Here is a 20,369-nt window from a genome sequence, read left to right as displayed (position 1 = left end):
GTATGGGGCTATTAATCAGTTGAAACGGGGTGAATCTAGATTGAAATGTGCTCTGAGTGTAAAATCTACACAAAATTTCAGAATTAGGAGAAGAAAAAAAAAAAAAAAACAACAGTTAATCCCTTCCCTCCCTAACCCCTAATCTCTCATCTGTGTTCTGTCTCTATGAATGTACCTGTTCTAGATACTCTGTTTAGCCAGTGCATACAACATTTGCCCTTTTGCGTTTGGCTTCTTTCACTCTGCATGTTTTCATGTTTTATCCACATTTGGCACAGCGGTCCCCACCCTTTTGGCACCAGGGACTGGCTTCGTGGGAGACAGTGTTTTCCACAGACCATGGAGGATGGAGGATGGTTTGGGGATGATTCTCATAAGATCCCTCACATGCCCAGTTCACAGCGGTGTCCGTGCTCCTATGAGAATCTAATGCTGCCGCTGATCTGATAGGAGGTGGAGCTCAGGCGGTAATGCAAGCAAGAGGGAGCAGCTGTAAATACAGAGGAGCTTCACTTGCTCGCCTGCCACTCACCTCCTGCTGTGTGGCATGGTTCCTAACAGGCCACGGACCAGTGCCAGTCTGTGACCCAGGGGTTGGGGACCTCTGTTGTAGCATGTATTAGACCGTCATTCTTTTTCATGGCTGCGTGATATTCCACTGTGAATATATACCACAGTTTTTTTCCATTGATCTGTTGCTGGACACTTGGTTCGTATGTGCTTTGGGGCTATTGTGAATGGCATCACTGTGAACTTTGGTGTCTGAGCATTTGTTCAAGTCCCTGCTTCCAGTTCTTTTTTCATCACCTCGACCACCAGCACCATCTGCATCTTCTGGGGATCATTTATTAAGCACATATGTGTGAAAGGTGCTGTGTCAAGCATTCTATCCGCGTCATCTCACTGAATCCTCAGAACCCCCACCCCTTCACCAAGAGGTAATCTGGTAACCCCAGAGGAGTGCCCGAGAGGTTAAGTGCCTATCCCAGGTCACACGGCAAGTAAGGAGCAGAGCAAGTACTGGAACCCAGCTTGGTCTGGACCTTGATCCCTCCACTTCACTGCTTTCTAGGCAAAGACTGCCTGTGTACTTTCTGGGTCTCTTTCTAAAACCATCCAGGGAGAGTGGGCATAAATTCTGCCCCCAACAGCCCAGATCTTGGCTCAGCAGCAGTCAGCAGAGCCTCCACTCAGAGCTGGGGTCTGTGATGTGGCTCTGGTCTCCCCTCCTCCTCCTGCAACTCCATCCCCGACCGAGCATTCTCAGCAGCTCCACATGGCCTCAACCCAGCCACACCTGGGTGACCATCCCTAGTCCAGAGGCCACTTGCTCCAGTGAGGAGAGCCTGCTACTTGCTGGCTGTGCACCCTTGGGCAAAACACCTAACATCTCTGAGCCTCAGTTTTCGCATCTGTAAAAGGGGTGCAATGTGCCTTTCTTGCGGACCATCCTCAGGTTTAAGTGAGATCAGGTATGTGCAGCACTCAGCCCTGAGCCCAGTGCCCAGTAGGACCACCACTTTTTCTTGCAGAGCATGGGAACCACTCATCTCAGACCACCTGCCCTCTGACAGGGTGCTGATTCACAAAAGATGCTGTTGTCATACTCATGTGACCTCTTCCCACTCTCTCGTTCTCTCCGCGCTCCAGGCTGTGACCGCTGAGCCAAGGGGACAGCGCTCAGCTCCCTCAGCTCCCAAGCCACCTCTCCTCCCCCGCTCTGCCCTCTGCCAGTTCAGGAGGCCAGAGGCTCACCATCAGAGGGTACCGACCCGGGCCGGCCTGGGAGTGCTGCACGACTGAGCCCGGCGGCTTCCCTGCACCCAGACTCGCGCCTTCGCCCAGGCAAGGGCAGGGACCCCCCGCCAGGACTTCACGGGACCGGCTAGGGGGACACGGAGTTGATCAGTGAGCCTCGGGGGACGGTGTAGACAAGAGAATGACGGGCTGGATACAGAGCCGCTGGGCCATGGAGACGAGGGCAGGGGGCCCATGCGGGCAGGCTCGCAGGGCCGGTCTGTGTGTGCGTGTGTGTCTATGTGCACGATGCCATCTGCTCTCAGCTCCTCTTGACAACAGGAGTCAGGCTGCCCGGGTCCAGAGTAGGGCACCCCACCCCCAGCTGTTTCCGTATCTTCATGGGGGTTCGGCTGCGCTCTCTGCAAAGATGGTGAGGGAGCTGCAAAGCTGAGCACCTGCTTAGTGGAGGCTACAGGGCTGACATCTGGGTGGGGGACTCAGCTGTTCCTTTGCAAACGTCTGTTCTCAGAGGCTCCACACAAGCCCGTCAGGGTTTGGGTACTTTTGCATCTCGTTCCGAAGTGCATGTCTTCTGCCCTCTGGGTCTCTCTTGGGTATGCTGCCCACTTTCTGCCGCCTTCTCCTGTTCTGTAACAGCCTCATCCCTTTTCTCCTCGCTGCCCCCCACCACCACCGTTTGGAAAGCACAGTGGCTCCCTGGCCAGGATGACTTCAGGGGGCCTCCTTCCAGCTCACCTTTATCCATGACACCCTCTGAAGTCTGAGCCTTGGGAAACGGGGCTCTGGGAGGGATAAGTTCTAGGACATTCTTTTTCCCTCCCTCTGCTCTGGCACTCACACCAGCTAAGTTTGTCCACCACGATGACAGATACGGGTCGCTAGGTTGTGTGTGTGTGTGTGTGACAGGTTGTATGGCACGTGCATGGCATCCTATTTGCCAGTGATCCCTCCCCCACCCCCACCGCTTTGCCCTTAAGAAGTCCTTGGGGGAAAAAAAAAAAAAAAAGAAGTCCTTGGGGAGGCGAGGAGGGCGGCTGTTCTTCAGGGCTTTGTGTCCTGGGCTCCAGCCGGTGCCGAGCCCCAGAGTGGCTTCCCCATCTGATGTCTCTGCACACTCGGTTCCCCCACCTCCCATCTCTCGCCCCCTCCCCACCTGGACCAGCTGCTTTTTCTGACCACACTGGGGTACAGTGTTCTACGTGGAGGTCGCTGGGAACAAGTTAGGTGCAGGACGATAAGGAGAGCCTCTATCTTATGTTCCTTACCTTACAAGGGAATGTCTTTCGTTCCCCAAACCCTGCACTGCACTCACCTGACCTGGCATCAGGGGGAACTCTGTTCCCCAGTAGGATACTAGCAGGACAGCTGGGCATTAGGCAGGAGGCCCGGGGTCAGCCCACAGTCCTGCCGAACTTCCTGGGCACTGCCCAGGCTGGGTTTATTCTGATCGCCACCTCATCCAGACATCTCCCTCCCAGAGAGGGGACCTCAGACGTCAAAAACCCAACCTAGGCTCAGACTCAACATCCAACCGGAGAAACAGGGATCTTTCCCACTCTGGGTGGCCCCCAGACAGGTTCATGCTGTGGGGGCCAAGCCTGCTTCCAAACTGGGGAAAATGATGAGACCAGTCATGCTTCCCAAGACCCAGGCCGAAGGGGAGCCCTGTGCCTCCCCAAAGGCCTTCCTGATCACCTTCCCAGCCGCCTGGGACCAGAGACTCCAGGCCCTCACATGGGCCGTTCCTGAATGTTCCTTTTCTGGGGGCATCTGTCACTGTGGCCCTCAGGCCATCTTTTATGTGTCCTAGAGCCATTTATACATGTTTGCACAAACCCCAGCTGCTCTGATGTTGCTGCAGGCAGCTCTCGTCAGTGGCTGCCTCCCTGTCCCAGGAGGTCCCCCAGCAGACGTGCCCCAGACCTCCGCTTGAGCCTCCTGAGAGTCTTGCATCTCTTTAGCCCAATCAGACTTCTTGGGTCCCTGGACCCCAGTCTTTATCAGGGACCTCTGTGCAGGGGAAGGAAATGGGGAAGGGGAGGAGCAGTCAGGGTCAGCTGCCTAAAGCCAAAATGCTCATCGGAACCTCTGGTCGCTGTTGTTTCCTGAATTTAACACGCCACCCAGAGCCTTTGGCAGGGCCCAGCGGCATCTCCACAGGCTAATTTTTCCATTTGTTCACGAGCACCAGGTTGGGATTAAAGACAGGGGCTGAGAGACCAGGGAGAAGCCCCTGCGCCTTTGCAGCTCCTCTGCCTGCAGAACTGGGTCCCACGTCACCTACTCTCACCTCCTCCCTCTTTTCCCAGGTCTTCACTTGGCTCCCTCCTTCCTCCGTCTCCACTGTAACCAGTCCAGCCCCTCCCTGTTACCTTCCTCTGGCTTCACCGCCCTGAATTGTTTAGAAGCCAGCTTTCACATAAAGAACCAAACCGCTGCTTCCCCTGCTGACCTCCATCCTCATTCACTGAAGCACAGGGAGGAGGTCACATTCATTCATCTTCTGCAAGGAAGGAAAAGGGGTGTGTGCATTTACATCACAGTTGCCAGACCCACCATTGGCTCACTCTGCAGAATCCACGCAACACAGATCGTGTGCACACATCCCACCATAGCTGCACACAGCTGCCCAGCACCCAACTGCCAGTTACTTCTGTCTCTGCCTCCCTTTCAGCAAACGCTCACACACACGGGCTTCCCAAAGGGACCAGTCTGTGGGGTAAAGATTCACTAGTGAGTCGTGACTCTGCCTTTTTTGCAGGGTGTGTGGATTTGCACGCTGAATTCCACCCAGCTCTTCCTGGCCACAGGTCTTTCATAAAATGGGGCGGGGGGGAATCCCCTTGGAGGGAAACTTCCTTGACCTTATGTGGGGCCATCTCCACATGTCACCATTCCCAGAGTAGACTAAAGATCAGAGTCTGCATGTAATTGTTTTGTCCTGGTTTTCCTTTTGCTGGTCAAAGAGAAAGCTCTCATCTTGCCATGGAGCCCCCCGACTCTCTATTTCTATCTTGGATTCTTTGCCAATAGAAGCTCTGGATTTCTATCTGGAGACTAGATTCCTGTATCTGGGAAACCCTGGTCTGTCCCCTTTCCACATCCTGCCCCACCCACCATCTCCTGCAGTTTTTGTGATTGGCTAAGGAACAGGAAAAGGCAATAGGCAATGGCACCCCACTCCAGTACTCTTGCCTGGAAAATCCCATGGGTGGAGGAGCCTGGTAGGCTGCAGTCCATGGGGTCACTAAGAGTCGGACACGACTGAGCGACTTCACTTTCACTTTTCAATTTCCTGCACTGGAGAAGGAAATGGCAACCCACTCCAGTGTTCTTGCCTGGAGAATCCCAGGGACGGGGGAGCCTGGGATTCTATGGGGTCGCACAGAGTCGGACACGACTGAAGTGACTTAGCAGTAAGGAACAGGAAAGAAGTGATATGCACTTAGGCCCAGTCACTATGTTTAAAACTCTAGACTTACTGTAGGCAGAATAGGCTGTATCCAGCCCATCAGATGGTTTGTACAGTGTTTAACTGGAGGGGAAAAAAAAAAACTGAAGGTTTCATAGTATGTGAAAACCCTACGAAATTCAAATATCGGTGAGAATAAACAAAGGTGGTTGGTGCATAGCCACACCCACTCATTTACATACAGGCCACAGTTTCATTTGTGCCACGACTACTTGTAACGGAGACAGGGTGGCCCTTCAAGCTGAAAATATTTACCGTCTTGCCCTTCACTGAAGACTTTTCCTAACCTTTGATCTAGGCAACTGTCAGAAAGAAGGAAAAACCAGCTTGCACATAGCTCCCAGCTGGGGGAACCAGGAGCTGGGATGGGAGTCACAAGGGCCAAGAACATATCCTAGCAGGGGAAGGACTTCCCAACGGCTCGCTCTGGGAGGTAGAAAGCTCCCCATCCTGGGAGAGGTGTGCGGACATGGAGACCACTTTGTGGGCAGGATCTGGAGGGGAATTCAGGCCCTACCTCAGGAGGGCTCCTGCTTTCGTCCAGTCTGCTCTGGCTGCCGTTGCAAAATACCATAGCCTGGGAAGCTTCAACAACAGAAACATATTGGCTCACAGTTCTGGAGGCTGGAAGTTCAAGATCAAGGTGTCAGGGTTGGTTTCTTCTGAGGCCTCTCTGCTTGGCTTGGAGACAGTCAGCCTCCCACTCTGTCTTTACGTGGCCTTTTCTCTGGGTGCAAACGTGCCTGGCATCTGTCTCTTCTAAGGACACCAGTCACATCACACTACCGTCCTGCCCTTACAACCCAGTTTGACCTTAATTACCTCTTTAAGGACCCTCTCTCCAAACAGCCACAGTGGAGGTTAGAGCTTCAACGTATGAGTTGGGGGAGGGCAGTGTGTGCATGATTCAGTCCCTCACAAGGACCCTTGGGATTTCAAGGACTCTGACTTGGGGGCCTTTGGAGGCAAGACTGCCATCCTTGGCTGGCTTTTCCATGCTTGTTCTCAACCTTGAGTTCCTAAATTTGCCCACTCTGTCCTCATCCTTCACCGGCCTTTTTACCCAGCCATCCCCTTAGGGCCAGTCTTGTTTCAAATATGCCACCGATGCACTCAAGCCCCTTCCCCCCTCTGCACCAGCTGGCTAGGGCTGCTGGAGCAAAGTGCAAAGAGCAGGAATTGATGTTCTCAGTTCTGAAGGCTAGAGGTCTAGAATCAAGGGCTGGCAGGACCACAGTTCCCCTGGAACTCATAAAGGAGTTCTTAAGGAGTCCTTCCCGGCCGCCTCTTTACTCCCCATGGTTTTCTGGCAGTTTTGGCATTCCTTGGCTTGTGGCTTCATCTCTCCAACCTCTGCCCCTGTCATCACACAGCCTTCTCCTTGTGTGTGTCTGTCATCTCCCAGCATCTTCACCTAAGGACACGCCAGTTATGTTGGATTAGGATCCATCCTACTCAAGTTCAACTTTATCTTAACCAATGACATCCGCAGAGACCCTCTTTCCAAATAAGGTCACATACTGAGGTAGTCAGGGTTAGGACTTGAATGTATCGTTTTTGGGGAGAGGGGCTCATTTCAAAACCCCTGACGTCCTCCAAGGAGCTTTCGGCTGTGCCTTCGGTGGTCACTTTGGTTCTTTCGTAGCAGACCCCCCAGAGATAGATTCCCCAGACCTCTGGGCCACCAGGGTCAGCCCACTGCTGCCACTTTTATCAAACCTGCCCCATGCCCCCCACATCCCATCACTGGGGTCCAGTGGTCCCATATTTCAGTGCAATGGATGAGGGTGAGCAGCCCACGTGTAGCAGGACAGTCATTTGACCATTGAATGCTCTTCAGCCCAGTCCGAAAGGGTGGTGGTGACATCATGATGGCTTCTGTTGACATTCTGTCTTAGCAACAAAGGAACAGACCTCAGTGAGCCGTGCATTTGCTGTGTCCTCTTTCAGCTTTACCTGTGAAGTGAGGAAGGTTTTGAGCAAGCTCAGGCGGACACTCTCCCTGGCCCCCCAGCTTCACCTTACCAGCCCCCATTCCCAGCTCAGCCCTCACCTGCACACACCTGTAAGAATAGTCCTGACCTCCAAGGGGGATGAGGTGCAGCCTGGAGCCCTGGAATGTAGAAACCTTGTGTCTGGCAGGTTCTTCCTGGGTAGCCCCATTCCTCTCCAGCCACTGCTCCTGATTATCACCCCAAGTCACTGACTCCCCTCTCAAGGGCACGCCATCCATGCCCTTCCTACCAGATGGGGCACAAAGTTGGTGGGAGACCTTTAAGCTTCCCCAACGTTCTCAACTTACCTACACACTGCCACCAAGCATAACTCCTGGCACATCATAGGCACTCAGTAAATGCTTGCTGAATGCGGGGGCCGGGAGCTGAAGGGAGTCAGTGCAAGGCCCTGAGACAGGGGACCACATGTCCTTCCCTGCAGCCAGGAGGGTCCACTGGCAGGGCTGGGTGGTAATGGGATTCCCCACACCCTGGCCCTGTACTGTGGATTCCACCTCACTCCGAATGAATATGCCAGATTCAATGGTGGTGACTCACAAAGAGACTTGCTGGGACCGGTGTCACAGGTACCTAAGTCCTGGGATGCAGAGTAATGATGCATCTCTAACAGCTGCTTTTCACCGAGCACTTGCTGCGTGCCAGGCTCACTGAATCCCCCTGACAGGATGGCCCTCGGAGGTGGTACCATCACCCGCATTTCACAGGCAGAGAAGTGGTGGGACTCAGACATAAACCAGCCTGGGACGTGGTAGAGCCAACATTATAAATGTGGTTCTCTGGGCTCGTTCCTTCCCAGGAGCCCACCACCACCTTGAGCAGTAGATGCTGGCTGTCTGTCGGGGTGTTACAGGCCCCACCGCTGGTGTTACTTGTAGCTTATAACCGGGATAAGGAGAGGATTCAGGGGAGGGTGGGGACCCTCCTGGGAGTTTGCATGGAAGCTCCCACTTACACCCCCAGACTGACAGGCTGCCAGGAGCTGCACATTTCCAGGAAATGTGCATCTGGGTTGGCAAAGCCACTCCCAAGCTTCTTCAACACCTCTGTGCTGAGCAGCCTGCACCTTCAGCCCAGCCCCCTTGCTGTACCACTCTGAACATTGAACTGTGGTCCTCTGTCTTGGGAGGCTCAGCAGTGAGTCCCTCTCCCTCCCACTGGGTCACGCTGAACACTAGCATCCTCTAGCCCCTTTTCCTAACACCAAGGATACAAAGGATTTGTTGCCCTGGGGTTGAGATGGCCGCTGTCCCTCTGTCGAGGGCCACGCTGGAGGAAATGGGCTTTGTCCGGAGCTTGCCTCAGCCAGGTTGACCCAGTTAACCAGGTGTGGCGCATAGGCCTTTAATTCCATGGCAGATTAGATGAATGTCGCATCGTCGGAAGGGTTCGAGACAAACACGCATTGGAAATGCTTAGGAAGGACAAGACTGAGCCGAGTTGTTGACTGCAGGGCTTATCAGAGCTTTGAAGACACTACTGTGTAGCTAAATCTCTAAAAGACTGACAACAGGCTGCTTTTTCCAAGCTTCCCCACCTGGTTTCTGAATCCCCAGTAAAATCAACTTCTGTGAATTCGACTTGATGTCCTGCACAGTGTTCTGAGAGCCAGTGCCAGCCTACAGAAGAGAACAGCTGACCCCCAGCATTCAGCCATCACCTGCTAGGAGCTAGGAGACGGAGATCAGCCCCACCTCCCCTGGAGGCTGGCTCTGTGAAGACGATGAACCTGGAAGCTGAACAAGATGCACTGGGCAGAGGGATGCAGCTGGAGAGTGGCCAGTGGCTATTCTGAGCCCCAGAAAACTTGAATTTGTCCCTGCCACCTCACATTCCCTCCCCAGGCCTGCTGAAGAAAGAGCCTGGTTCCATAAATGAGGACAATGATTCCACACTCAAGGACCCCACAAAGGAAAACCCTGGCTGGTCGTGTCTTCCAATGGAGGGGTCAGATGTGCTGTGTGTCAGTGACTCCCCCACACACTATGGCTCAGAGACCAATGCAGAAATAGAGGAACACAGCATGCCCTCATAGGGGCCAGCTAGGTCTGGACCTGAAATTTTATCTCAGCCTGGTCATTGCAGCAAAGGTCTAGAATGATCTATATTTAGAAGATCCAGAAGGACGACCTGATCCAGGGGGTACAAATATGTGACATTTCTGCCACCACTGCACCTTCCATACTAGTGGCAGATATTTCTAAAATCACAGCATGCCTTCCTACTTCATGTGGACACAAGTAGCCAGCCTTATCTCATGCCTCCCCTCCTTATACAGGAGAAAGAACTCGGACCCAGAGCATGGAAGGTGAACTCTCCCAAGCCAGGGCCCTTCTTAGAGGCAGATTTAGAACTAAGGCCCCAGAAATTTCCAGAAACTGTCTTGGCTGTTGCTGGTGGGCTCAATGGGCCCTGCAGAGCTTTATTTGCAGTCAGGTAAGTTAAAATGCAGAAAGAAAGATTCTATCCTAAGACCTTGAGTATGATCCTATTTGATAATGTGTTTGCTTGGAGAGAAATCATTTAACCTCCTGGGAACGGCTTCCCCTCAAGACCTCATACTCACTGGGCTGGAAGGCCCCATTGTTCAGTCGCTCAGTCACGTCCGACTCTTTGCAACCCCATGGATTGCAGCACGCCGGGCTAACGTGTCCTTCACCATCCCCCAGAGCTTGCTGAAACTCATGTCCATCGAGTCGGTGATGCCATCCAACCATCTCATCCTCTGTTGTCCCCTTCTCCCCCTGCCCTCAATCTTTCCCAGCATCAGGGTCTTTTCCAATGAGTCAGCTGTTCGCATCAGGTGGCCAAAGTATTGGAGCTTCAACTTCAGCATCCGTCCTTCCGGTGAATATTCAGGGTTGATTTCCTTTAGGATGGACTGGTTTAATCTCCTGGACCTTAGGAAAATACGGTGTGTATGTGAGTGGGTGGGTTTCTTCACTTGAGGCAGTTTATAAAAGTTTCTGTGGTTCAATCTGGACATCTCTGAGATATGGAATGCTGCCTGTAGAGAGGCAGAAGGAAATCTAATTGCAGTTGTTTTTTGGTTGTTTCACTGTGTGGAAGGCTCAAAATCAAGTTTTCACCCAGATAAAATTCCCTGGAATCCCAGTGGACCAACAACTCTATCCTTGAGCTTTTGAAATGCCTTTAGTAACCAGCTTGGTGGCCGAGAGGACTTTCTGTATGCCGCTTTTCTTCGTTCCCTTTCTCCCCTTATCCTCTACCACCACTGCCTCCTGCCAGATAGCATCTCCCCCGGACCATGAGCCGAGGAGAAAGTTACACAATAGTAGAGATGAAAAATAGCTGCCATGTATTTAGCTTAAATTAGCTCAGAAGAACAGTTCCCTCCCTCCATTGAGCGGGCAGTCATTGTTTATGTCAACGGGCTATTTGCATCCTGCCTTCTTAGATTTGAACGTCTAATGATTAAAAACAAATCTTAGTTTTTCTTTTCCACCACTTAAGAAAAAAAAAAAAAAAAAAAGACCAGCTTGGCTAGTTCTTGTAGTTTAAAAATACCCTGACCTCCAGCGCTTAGAGTGAGAATTTTGGAGAGACTGGTGCCAGGATAGCAGAAAACAACAACAGACAGTAAGAGACAGAGAAGCCTATTGTGAAGGAGGGAGCGCCGGGCTGGCCAAGGTGGTAGACGGACTTTTTGCATCCCCACACGGATGACAAGGGCCGGATCAGATCTGAACTCCACAGGGTTTTTCCTTCATATGCCATGTATGCGACAGGTTATTCACTGAGCGTCTACTACGCTGGTGGACCCTGGGCATTCAGTGATGAGGGAAATAAAGTCTCCCCTTTCTGAAATTTAGAGCCTACTGGAGGAGGTAGACAAGAAGGCAGCCATTGACAAATATATAAATTACCACTCACATAGCACCATCCCTCCCCTTCCCCACCACCACCACAAGAGGATCAGTAACATGAGATGAGACTATAGTTGAGGGAGCAATTGGCAAAGGTCTTTGCTGGCAGGTAACATTTCAGATGAGATTTCAGGGAAGAGAAGGGAAGGGGCGCTCGTTCTAGGTCAGGGTCCCTCGGCCGCGACACTGTTGATGTTTGGGACCAAGAAATTCGTGTTGTGAGTGGGGCATCCTGTGTGCTGGAGGGTGTTGAGTAGCACCCCTGGCCTCCATCCACTAGCTGCTGGTGGCACCCCCACTTTCCTGCCACCCCTGAGTTGAGACAAGCAAAGATGTCTCCAGACATTGCAAATGTCCCTGGTGGGGAGGAGGATAGAATCCCCCTCCCTCGCCCATTTGAAAGCACCATTCTAGGCAGAGGAAACACAAAACACAAAGACCCTGAGAAGAAGACAAGTGTGGCATGGGCCAAGGCGTGGCGGGAGACCAGGGAGGGGATGAGCAGGGTAGACAGTGCATGAAGCAGGCTGGGGGCTGGGGAGTGGGAGCATCCCAGGCTGGAGAGCATCTCAAAGGTCTTCGGAGGGCAGCGGGGAGGCACTGGGCGCTTTTAAGGGCTCCACTGTCACCATCTGACTTTCACCGCTTTAAGCGAAGGCAGACGTCGTTTGCACACTGTCTTCTGGCCACCTCACTAGGACCCACATTCAGCCTCCTGCCATTCTGCAGCCTTTCATGAGAGAAAAGGGAAATCAGATGGAGGGGAAATGGGAAAACCCAAGGAGGGGGCTCTTTGAGAACCGAAGGCATGGAAATAGGTTTTAAGGGCAACCTTCAATGGTTGGAAGGCTGCCTAGGCAAGAAGGAAGTACCTAAGGCACGGAAATGGGTTTTAAAGGCCATCTTCAATGGTTGGAAGGCTGCCTGGGTGAAGAGGAAATTGACTTACCCGTCACCATCTACATGAACATGACAAGGTCTGCAATCCCAGCTCACAGGCTAGGAAGCGACCCACGGGTCATGCACCCGACTCCCGGCTCTCCCTGCCACATCCTCCCCTGTTCCTTCCATGGTGGCCGGCCCCATCCTCTTACTGATGCAGATCCTCTTATTGAATGGAAATCTCAGCACTTGCATCAGCAACCCCAGTGCTGCTCTCAGGGGCTACTCAGGGAAGTCCCCTCTGTCCTCCCCAGGAAGGAGAGTCCCCTGACATCCGAGGGCCTCTCCCACCCTCCTTCTAATCCCCAGTTAACTGTGGGGAAGAGAGTTATAAGGGCTGTCTCTGGTGGGGACAGAGTCATAAAACGGATGGTGTGAACAAGAGGTGGCTGTTCAGTGCCGTGCCATGTGACTGATTTGGGGATGGGGGTGGGTGGTGGGGTATGGATGAGCTCTGTGGGTTCCACTGCTCCACCCCTGCAATCAGATCCTAGGGGGTTCCCACGGTCCCAGGATGGGGGGGTGCGAGGAAGTCAGGCATCGCAAAGGACTAGGGCTGGGAAAGTTGTTTTGGGAGTCAGGGACACTCAGCCCAGCACCTTCCAAGAAGGATTCTGAGTCAAGACTGGAGTTCCATTCCCCAGGGTGTCAACTTTTCCCCACCCTAGCCCTGCCCGGCTCGGGGCAGTGGCAGTTTAAATGCATCCTTGTCAGTGAATGCCATGCATTGGTCCCCAAGACTGTAGCCACTTCCCTCTGTTTATTTTCTGTGTTGCTACTACTACTAATAATGAAATGGGTACCTATGAACCCGTGTAAGTTCAAGTAACTGCTCTGCAGCTACAGTGTAGATACCAGACTACCCGAATGTACCTGTCTTGCTACACCAAGTCCCTTCCAGTGCCCACCCACTCGTGCTCCCAACCAGCCTCCCATGGAGTCCTGCTCAGCCCCCCTATAAATGCCCAGCCAGCTGGGCAGTGCTGGGCCAGGCTGGGTAATTAATGGAGTGGGCACAGCCAGTGTGGGTGCCCTTGGCCAGGTCTGAGCACAACTATGAGATGCCTAAAGATTTTCCCCAGCTTCTTCCTCCTCTCTCTCATGTCTTTCCTCTGCCCCGGTGCCCCCTACCTTAAGGAAGGCGGTAGATTTTCATTTCCCTTTCTTGGCCCATTCATCCTGACCTTGCTGTCCAGAATAAATCCTCAGAAAGCCCCAAGCCTTGGGGCTGGATGCCCGAACAGTGTCAGGCGTGATGTCACCCAGGCCTCTCTGGCACCCCCTTCCCAAGCTTTCATCCAGTTGGTAGCCTTTACCCACTGTGGGCTCCCCAAATCCACATAGACTCCCACATTCCACAGGCGTTGCTCCATGTCGTGGTCCCTGAGTACCACTGTAGCTCCTACTTTCTGGCCCTTTGATGGGTTTAAGATGCTTCCTATTGAGCAGTTGAAGGACTCAAAGAAAATCTTCCCAGTATTTCAAAAGCCTGTGTCCCCAGCCACACTGCCTATACCCCCCGCAGAGCTCAGCATCAGGCAACATGTGTCCCTTCATTCCCCAAGACTTCATCTCATACACTCATCCAGTAAATATTCAGTCAGTGCTTCCTGTGTTCCTGGAAAAAGTGAGGAGGTGGCCACTCCCTGCAGGGACCTAAGTCCAGAGGAGAAGACAGAGAAGTTGTGACGGGGTTCTGAAGCTCCAGAGGATCACCCTGCCCCAGCAAGGGCCCTCAAGAGAAGCTTCTCGGAGGAGGGGACTCCTGAACCTTATCTTGAGATTTGAGTCACATGGGAGTGAGTGGTAGGGAACAGTGTGCCAGGTGGAGGGAACAGCCCATGTGCAGGCCCAGAGGCAAGATCTCGATTTACCGAAAAGCCTGCCCCCTAGGAACTAGCTCTGCCCTTCCCCTGCTTTCCCCCAACCCTGGTGCCAGACCCTGGGAAGTTTCATGCCTGAACAGAAGGCACCCTGGCTCAGATGTGGAGTCCTCAACTTCTCCCCCATCATACCTGGTCCAGGATCTTGGCCTTGAGCTGAGGAAATAGGCGTCCCAAGTGAATTTGCGCTCGCCGCATCAGACCAGCGCTTAGGCTGCCTTGGACTCCCTTTGCCTCACCGCCTCTGGCTCTGTGCTTCCTGTCTCCATGCAGTGTCTCTTAGTGCCCCTTCATTGGGTAGGACTCAGGGGCGTCACTTCTGTAGATGGATTGGCCGTCAGCCCTTCTCTTTAAGGCATTTTCCTCTCTGTCTTTGCTTCTGCCTCCTCTTGCAACCTGTGTCTCTGATCGCTGAGGTCCGCACATCTGTCTTGCCACACCAGGAAGCCTCCCTCAGCTGTGTCACCAGGGCCTCTTTGCTGGAGAGTTTATGTCACCCTGTTCATAGGCCACTGGAGTGTTGAAATGAAGCACAGGCATGAACATGGAAATACCCTGCTTTAAGGGTCTCCCAACTAGATGTGACAGGTGTGATGGGCGAAATATTGGTTTGTTACAGAGTGGCTGAAGAAGACCTAGGGGTCCTAGTGGGCCACAGGCCATGTCTGCAGCGCAGCTGAAAGTGTGGGAGAAAATGCATCTACCCTGTTGATGGAATGGTGTGTGTCATTATCCCTATAAATGTGTGTCAGAGCTTAAAGGATAGGGAACATGGTATTTTTGCCAACCATAGGACTCCCAGGGGTGTGTGTGTGTGTGTGTGTGTGTGTTGCTGTAAATTAACAGGGCTTGCTCACCTGTTTCATTGTGACAACATGTATTTCATAAGCCACGCTGGATCGTGAATAATGACCTCGCCATCAATTCTCAGCACCAGCACTCCCCCCCCAAACATTCCTTGGATTTTCTTAGCTTCATGCAGCCTATGAGAGCTTCGTATATCCCTAACCCTCAAGGATACTGGAGGGAGCAGCTGAAGTCATGAATGTCAGGAGCATCACACAATACCTGGCACAGCTGTAGGTGCTCAGTAAATGTGGTTTCTCTTCTCCATGACCCAACTGAAGCTTCCCCAGGAATTCCACCTCTAAGGGGATCTTCCTGAAAAAATGGAAGGACTGGAATAGAGAGATGGTAGGTGTTTACTATTTTCTTAGACATTGGTTCCCTGATAGACATGGGGTGGGATGCCCAAATCTCACAAGGACACCCCCCTCCACTGCTGTGGGGGTCAGCATCCATAGGGCAGAGGCTCACCCTCAGGGAGCTGGAGAGCCTCTGGCAAGACTAGCCGCCCCCAGGGCGCCAAGACAGAAGCCAGAGGTAGGCACTGGGGCCAGATGAGTCTGGTCACACCCGGTGAGTGCCCTTGCCCGTGGCTGGGCCAGGCTGAGAGCATCCCACTTGGGCAGTCAAGTCCCACCCTAAGCTTTTCGTTTCTGCCTCCCTGAGCTTTGATCTTCCACTGGGGGCCACTCCACACACTTACTGCATGATTCATTTGGTTGATTACTTTCAAAGTTATTGACCTTAGGAAAATTCTCAGTTGTAAACAAACAAAAAAAAGGCTTTCTCTATGTAAATTATGCTGTTACTTTTTTCTATACACAAAGTATATATACCTATAAATATTATACATATATATATTATATATATATATATAAAGACTAATTCTTGTACAGACTGACATGGACCGATGGCCCATACTTTCTTCATGTCGTGCTGACTGTCACAGAATGAGTTCATGTAAGAAGTTGGTTTCATGTTTTCCTTTTGGGGCCACTTCTTTCCTTTCCTTGTTCTGTCTCTTTGTCTGTCTTCGTCTGTCTGTCTGTCCATCTCTCTCATTGCCAATGTCTCATTGCTGGGAAAGAACTGTCGATTCAGATGCCATCCAAGAAAGGAAGGCCAGCTGGATGGAGGGTCCACTGTGTATATTTGTACAGAATCATTTATAAAGTTTTCTACACTTCTCAAAAAAGTATTTCTAACTTGGGCTGTTGGACAGGTTGTGAGCCTCTGGGCCGGCAAGCCTATTGTTTCTTGTGTTTAGTGCCATGTTTAGTGAGAATCCAATGTCTGAATTATTTATGCCAATAAAGAATTTGAAAAATTACTGCATCGCACTGCCGCCAAAACAGGTGTGAATTCTGTTGTTGTCTGTGGTATAAAGGGGATCCTGTGATGTGATATCAGCCAATGTCTCAGTCAGCCATTGACACAACAAAGCTGTGTAACGAATTTCCCCACAAACTCTGTGGCCAACAACAGCTAGCATTTATTCTCATGCTCCTAGGTCTGGAGGCCCATATTGACTTAAATAAGGGTCCTTTCAAGATCAAGCCTGCTCCACCCATCTCCCTAATTCAGGACCCAGGCTGAAGGAGAAGCTCCCTGGGGCATGCTCTTCCTATGGCAGGTCCCCAGAACAGAAATGCTTAGCCAAACTGCATATAAAGACATTCAAGGCATCTTCTCAAACCACATTCACTAACATTCCAGTGGCCAAAGTAAGTCCCGTGATCCAGCCATTCATTTGCAAGGGGCCGTAAACTCTACCCAGAGTAGGAGGGGGAGGAAAGTGAATGTTTGCTCAACAACAATGCAAACTGTCACAGCCTGGCCAGGAATCCTTCCATCTGGCCAGCCGTGGATGAGTTTTCTCCCTGGGGATGCATATGGTGAGAATGTATAAGAGCATACACAGGTATGCACACACTGTGCACACACACACCCCCCAGCGTGATTCTACACATTGAGCACCTGCTCTGTCCCTGGCCCAGAAAGTGTTAAGCACAGTCATTAATTCCCACAACCACCCAATTCCTTTTGACAGAGGAAACTGGTGCAGAGGGATGAAGTAACCCGCCCAAGCCAAGGTGTGAACCCAAAGCCCACGTTCTCTTGGGCACACACACAGCATGACGGGCTCCTTGGTCACATGGATTACTAAAGCCTACTTTACAGAGTGCTTTTATGAAACCAGATCACTTCTCATCAGGAAAACTAGCCAGTGAGGCAGGGGCTATTCAACTCATCCAAAGCAGGAGGAACTGAGAGCTGGGGAAACAAGCCAAAGGGTAACTGACTCAGATTCCCAGCCCCCTTCCTGGAGACCATGCTGCAGAGAGATGAACTGGCCTCCTTGGCCCCAGTAAGTTCTTCCCAGCACGCAGTCCAGGAGCACGGGCAGCCTGATGGACCTGGACTCAAAGTCTAGCTCTACCACATGCAAGCTGTGTGGCCTTGGGTAAGTCGCTTAGCTGCTCTGAGCCTCCATTTTCATGTAATAGGCATAATTGTGGTAAAATAGGCATAATTGTGGCTTACGTGGAAGAACATAACTACTTGGAGCAGTGCCGGCCTCTAGTAAATGCTCTACGGATGTTAGTCGCTAGTGTTAGTTTGTTACTAATATGGCTGTGGAGTGGGGCCAGCCTTAGTGGGTAAAGAACAATCTCCGCTCCAAGTTTCTGCACCCCAGAGTGCCCCATCTCTGATGGGAGGTGACCCAGGCACCAGCCCACCCTCAGTGTCTCTTTCAGAGAATATCACCTGGTATCTAATGCTCTAAATTCACTGACCTGCCTTCATAAGCATGATTTTCTTTTTCCCTCTCAAAACAATCAAATGGGGTGGGTGGTATGAGTTGCCTCATCTTACAGATGGGGAAACTGAGGTTCCAGGAAGTGAAAGTTTCCCACAGCACCTGAATTTCAGTCCCAGGTTATGTTACTTAGACCAGCCTTGTGACCTGGCTGGGCCATGATGTCAACTGTCACAGCCTAGGTTTCTTGTGACTATAAAATTGGGATAACAATTGCTCTCACTTCAGAGGGCTGTGATCAGGATTAAAAACAGGTAAAATACTTAACACACTGCATGACATAAACAACCAATAAACATTATATATTTCCAGCCTGGATCTGACATTTAGCCCTGGGATAGTGTTGACGTGGGAAGAAAGTGTGAGACAGAGCAGAAACTTCCATCCCCTCCTCTTTTATTTCTAGCAGAAGAGAAGGGGAGAGGTTTCCCTGGGGCCTGGAACTAATTGATTGTCCCGGTTCTGACTTGTGGTCCTCTGTGGCCGCAGGGCCACCATCAATCAAGCACAGCCGGTGTTAAGCTGAGTACGGGAGGCCTTGCAAGTCAACGGAACTGAACGGCTCATTAACCACCATGCACAGGCTGCAAGGAAAGTGCCTGGGAGCGAGAAACAACAAGAGAGGCAGTCACCCAGCCGCCCCAGTGGCAGGGACGAGGCCTCTCAAACCTTTCTGGCCCCTGGGGTCCTCCTCACCTTTGCCCAAACTGAGACCTTCCGGAGCCTACCCTCATCTCCTGTCTCCCATTGGCCTCTTCCTAGGCACAATGCCACTAACAAGCCAAACAAGGGTATATGCATTCTTATGTACTGAGAACAGTGGCTTCAGCCAGTGCCGAGTTTTCCTGAAATATGTCAATAGCAGGCTAGTGAGTGTGATCAAAAAGCAAAGGGGCACTGGGTAAAACGAGATGAGGTGCTGTTCCGTTGCTACAGGACTTGTCAGGGCCTTTAATATGTTCATGTACCTCATGAACTCTCCCAGAGTGGACTAGAGTATATAGGTTTCCCAACTCTTTTGACCTCAGAACCCTTTGTTCACTATATCTTAGAAGATACATATTCCAAGGGAGAAACCTTGCTCTCAGCCATGGGAAAAATTCAAAGTATATTCTTGGGCCTTTTACAGACCATATAGTATGAGAGTCCATGTTTCCTGCATTGTTAGATGAAAAGGAAAAATGGGGTAACTGATGCATTGTCTCAACTTCTTATTTTGTTTTGTCAAAAAACAGAAAAATCCAAATAAGGTCTCTCCACCACTTTACTATCAGACTTCCCAGGGGGCTCAGTAGTAAAAAAAAAAAAAAAAAAAAAATCTGCCTGCCAATGCTGGAGACACAGGAGATGCAGGAGACTTAGGTTCAATACCTGGGTTGGGAAGATCCCCTGAAGGAGGAAATGGCAAGCCACTTCAATATTCTTGCCTGGGAAATCCCATGGACAGAGGAGCCTGGAAGGCTATGGTTCATGGGGTCGCAAGGAGTCAGACATGACTTAGGGACTAAGCACGTGTGCACCTTACTATCACCACTGTTTTATGAAAGAAAGGCTAAAAATTAGAGCAGCCACCATTTGGGGGAATAAAAATGAAAATATCCTTATATTTTTCATTTCTCCAAAGCCCAGTGAACACGCTGACACAGACCAGCACGAGTCCATATTCAAGTGTTTGGGGGCCTCACGCTTAGTGTGGTAGGTCCAGGGCTCTAGGGTTTGACACCAGGACTCTGAACCCCAGTCCTTCCATTCATTGCCCAAAGGCCCTGAAGAGCTGTCATTCTGTGTGCCCTTCCCCTTCCTCTACCTGTGATCTCAGGAAGGCCGTGGTCCAGCTGCTAGAGCTGCTCTTGCATCCCCCTAGGGCAGCTGTTAGCCAGGACTGGACTGGTCACAGAAGTACCAAACTAGGCAGTCTTCGTCTTGAAGGAGGATGACCTCTGAGGCATACCTTACACTCTGGAGCCCTCCTCCCCCGCAGGATCAGGCTGAGGCTGGACCTAGCCTGAAATGGTTCCTTGCCTGCCTTCTCCCCACCCATCATCCCTGGGAACATGTCTTTAATAAATGACTCACTCACAACTCCTTAGGATCTGCTTCTGGGAGAAGCCATGCTAAGACAGTCACCCATGCCAGTCTCAGAGTCTCAATTTCCTCAGGCATCATATTAGGACAATAATCATATCTAACTTCTTAGCTTCAGGAAGCTGATATATGTGAGCCATTTAGCATGGAGCCTAGCTCATAATTCAAGAAAAGCTGATACTTGCCTTTGTTATTACATTGTTATTGGAGCCTATGTGTCTTTGGAGTTTGCAGCAGCTCTCTCTCCAGCTCAAAACCCAAGAGATCAGTCTCGTACAAGAAAGACTGGCTTCTGAGCAATGGTGCACCTGTAAGGTCCTCACCTATAGACCCAGCCCCCCCCTGCCCCCACTCCCTGCCAGGAGGTACTCCCAGAACAGGGGCTAGAGCCTGAAGCTCTAGCACCGGACTCCTTCCCCTCTGACCGTTCATCCAGAAAGAACGAAGCTTCAGTGCCTCCAACCATACCTCTGAGGATTTCAATTTATTTGATCGCTTCCTCTTTTCTTTTTTAAATATCTGACTCGCTACCAGGAGGCTGACTATGGGGTTAGGCTTCGGAGGGAGGGTGGGAAGCAGGTCTGTGATCTTCTGGTCCAGCATCATCCTGATTCTTTGTTCTATGTGACATTTTCCAACCTCAATGAGCCTTTTTTTTTT

At 51.4% G+C, this 20,369-nt stretch overlaps 1 protein-coding gene across 2 annotated transcripts in view; it reads left to right on the top strand.

Annotated features, from left to right (window-relative positions):
• The window catches only part of KSR2 (kinase suppressor of ras 2), a 438,490-nt gene extending 433,492 nt beyond the window's left edge, over positions 1-4,998 (top strand). For both annotated transcript variants that reach the window (XM_027566717.1, XM_027566715.1), the window contains exon 20: positions 1,651-4,998. In XM_027566717.1, the coding sequence (XP_027422518.1) occupies positions 1,651-1,657 (7 nt within the window). In that variant the 3' untranslated portion in view covers positions 1,658-4,998. The remainder of the gene's footprint in view (positions 1-1,650) is intronic.
• Positions 4,999-20,369: the final 15,371 nt, after the last annotated feature.

Source organism: Bos indicus x Bos taurus, chromosome 17, assembly GCF_003369695.1.
Source record: "Bos indicus x Bos taurus breed Angus x Brahman F1 hybrid chromosome 17, Bos_hybrid_MaternalHap_v2.0, whole genome shotgun sequence".
NCBI lineage: Eukaryota > Metazoa > Chordata > Mammalia > Artiodactyla > Bovidae > Bos > Bos indicus x Bos taurus.
Note: the sequence above shows the minus strand (reverse complement) of the source record. Positions and strands in the feature narration are given on the sequence as shown.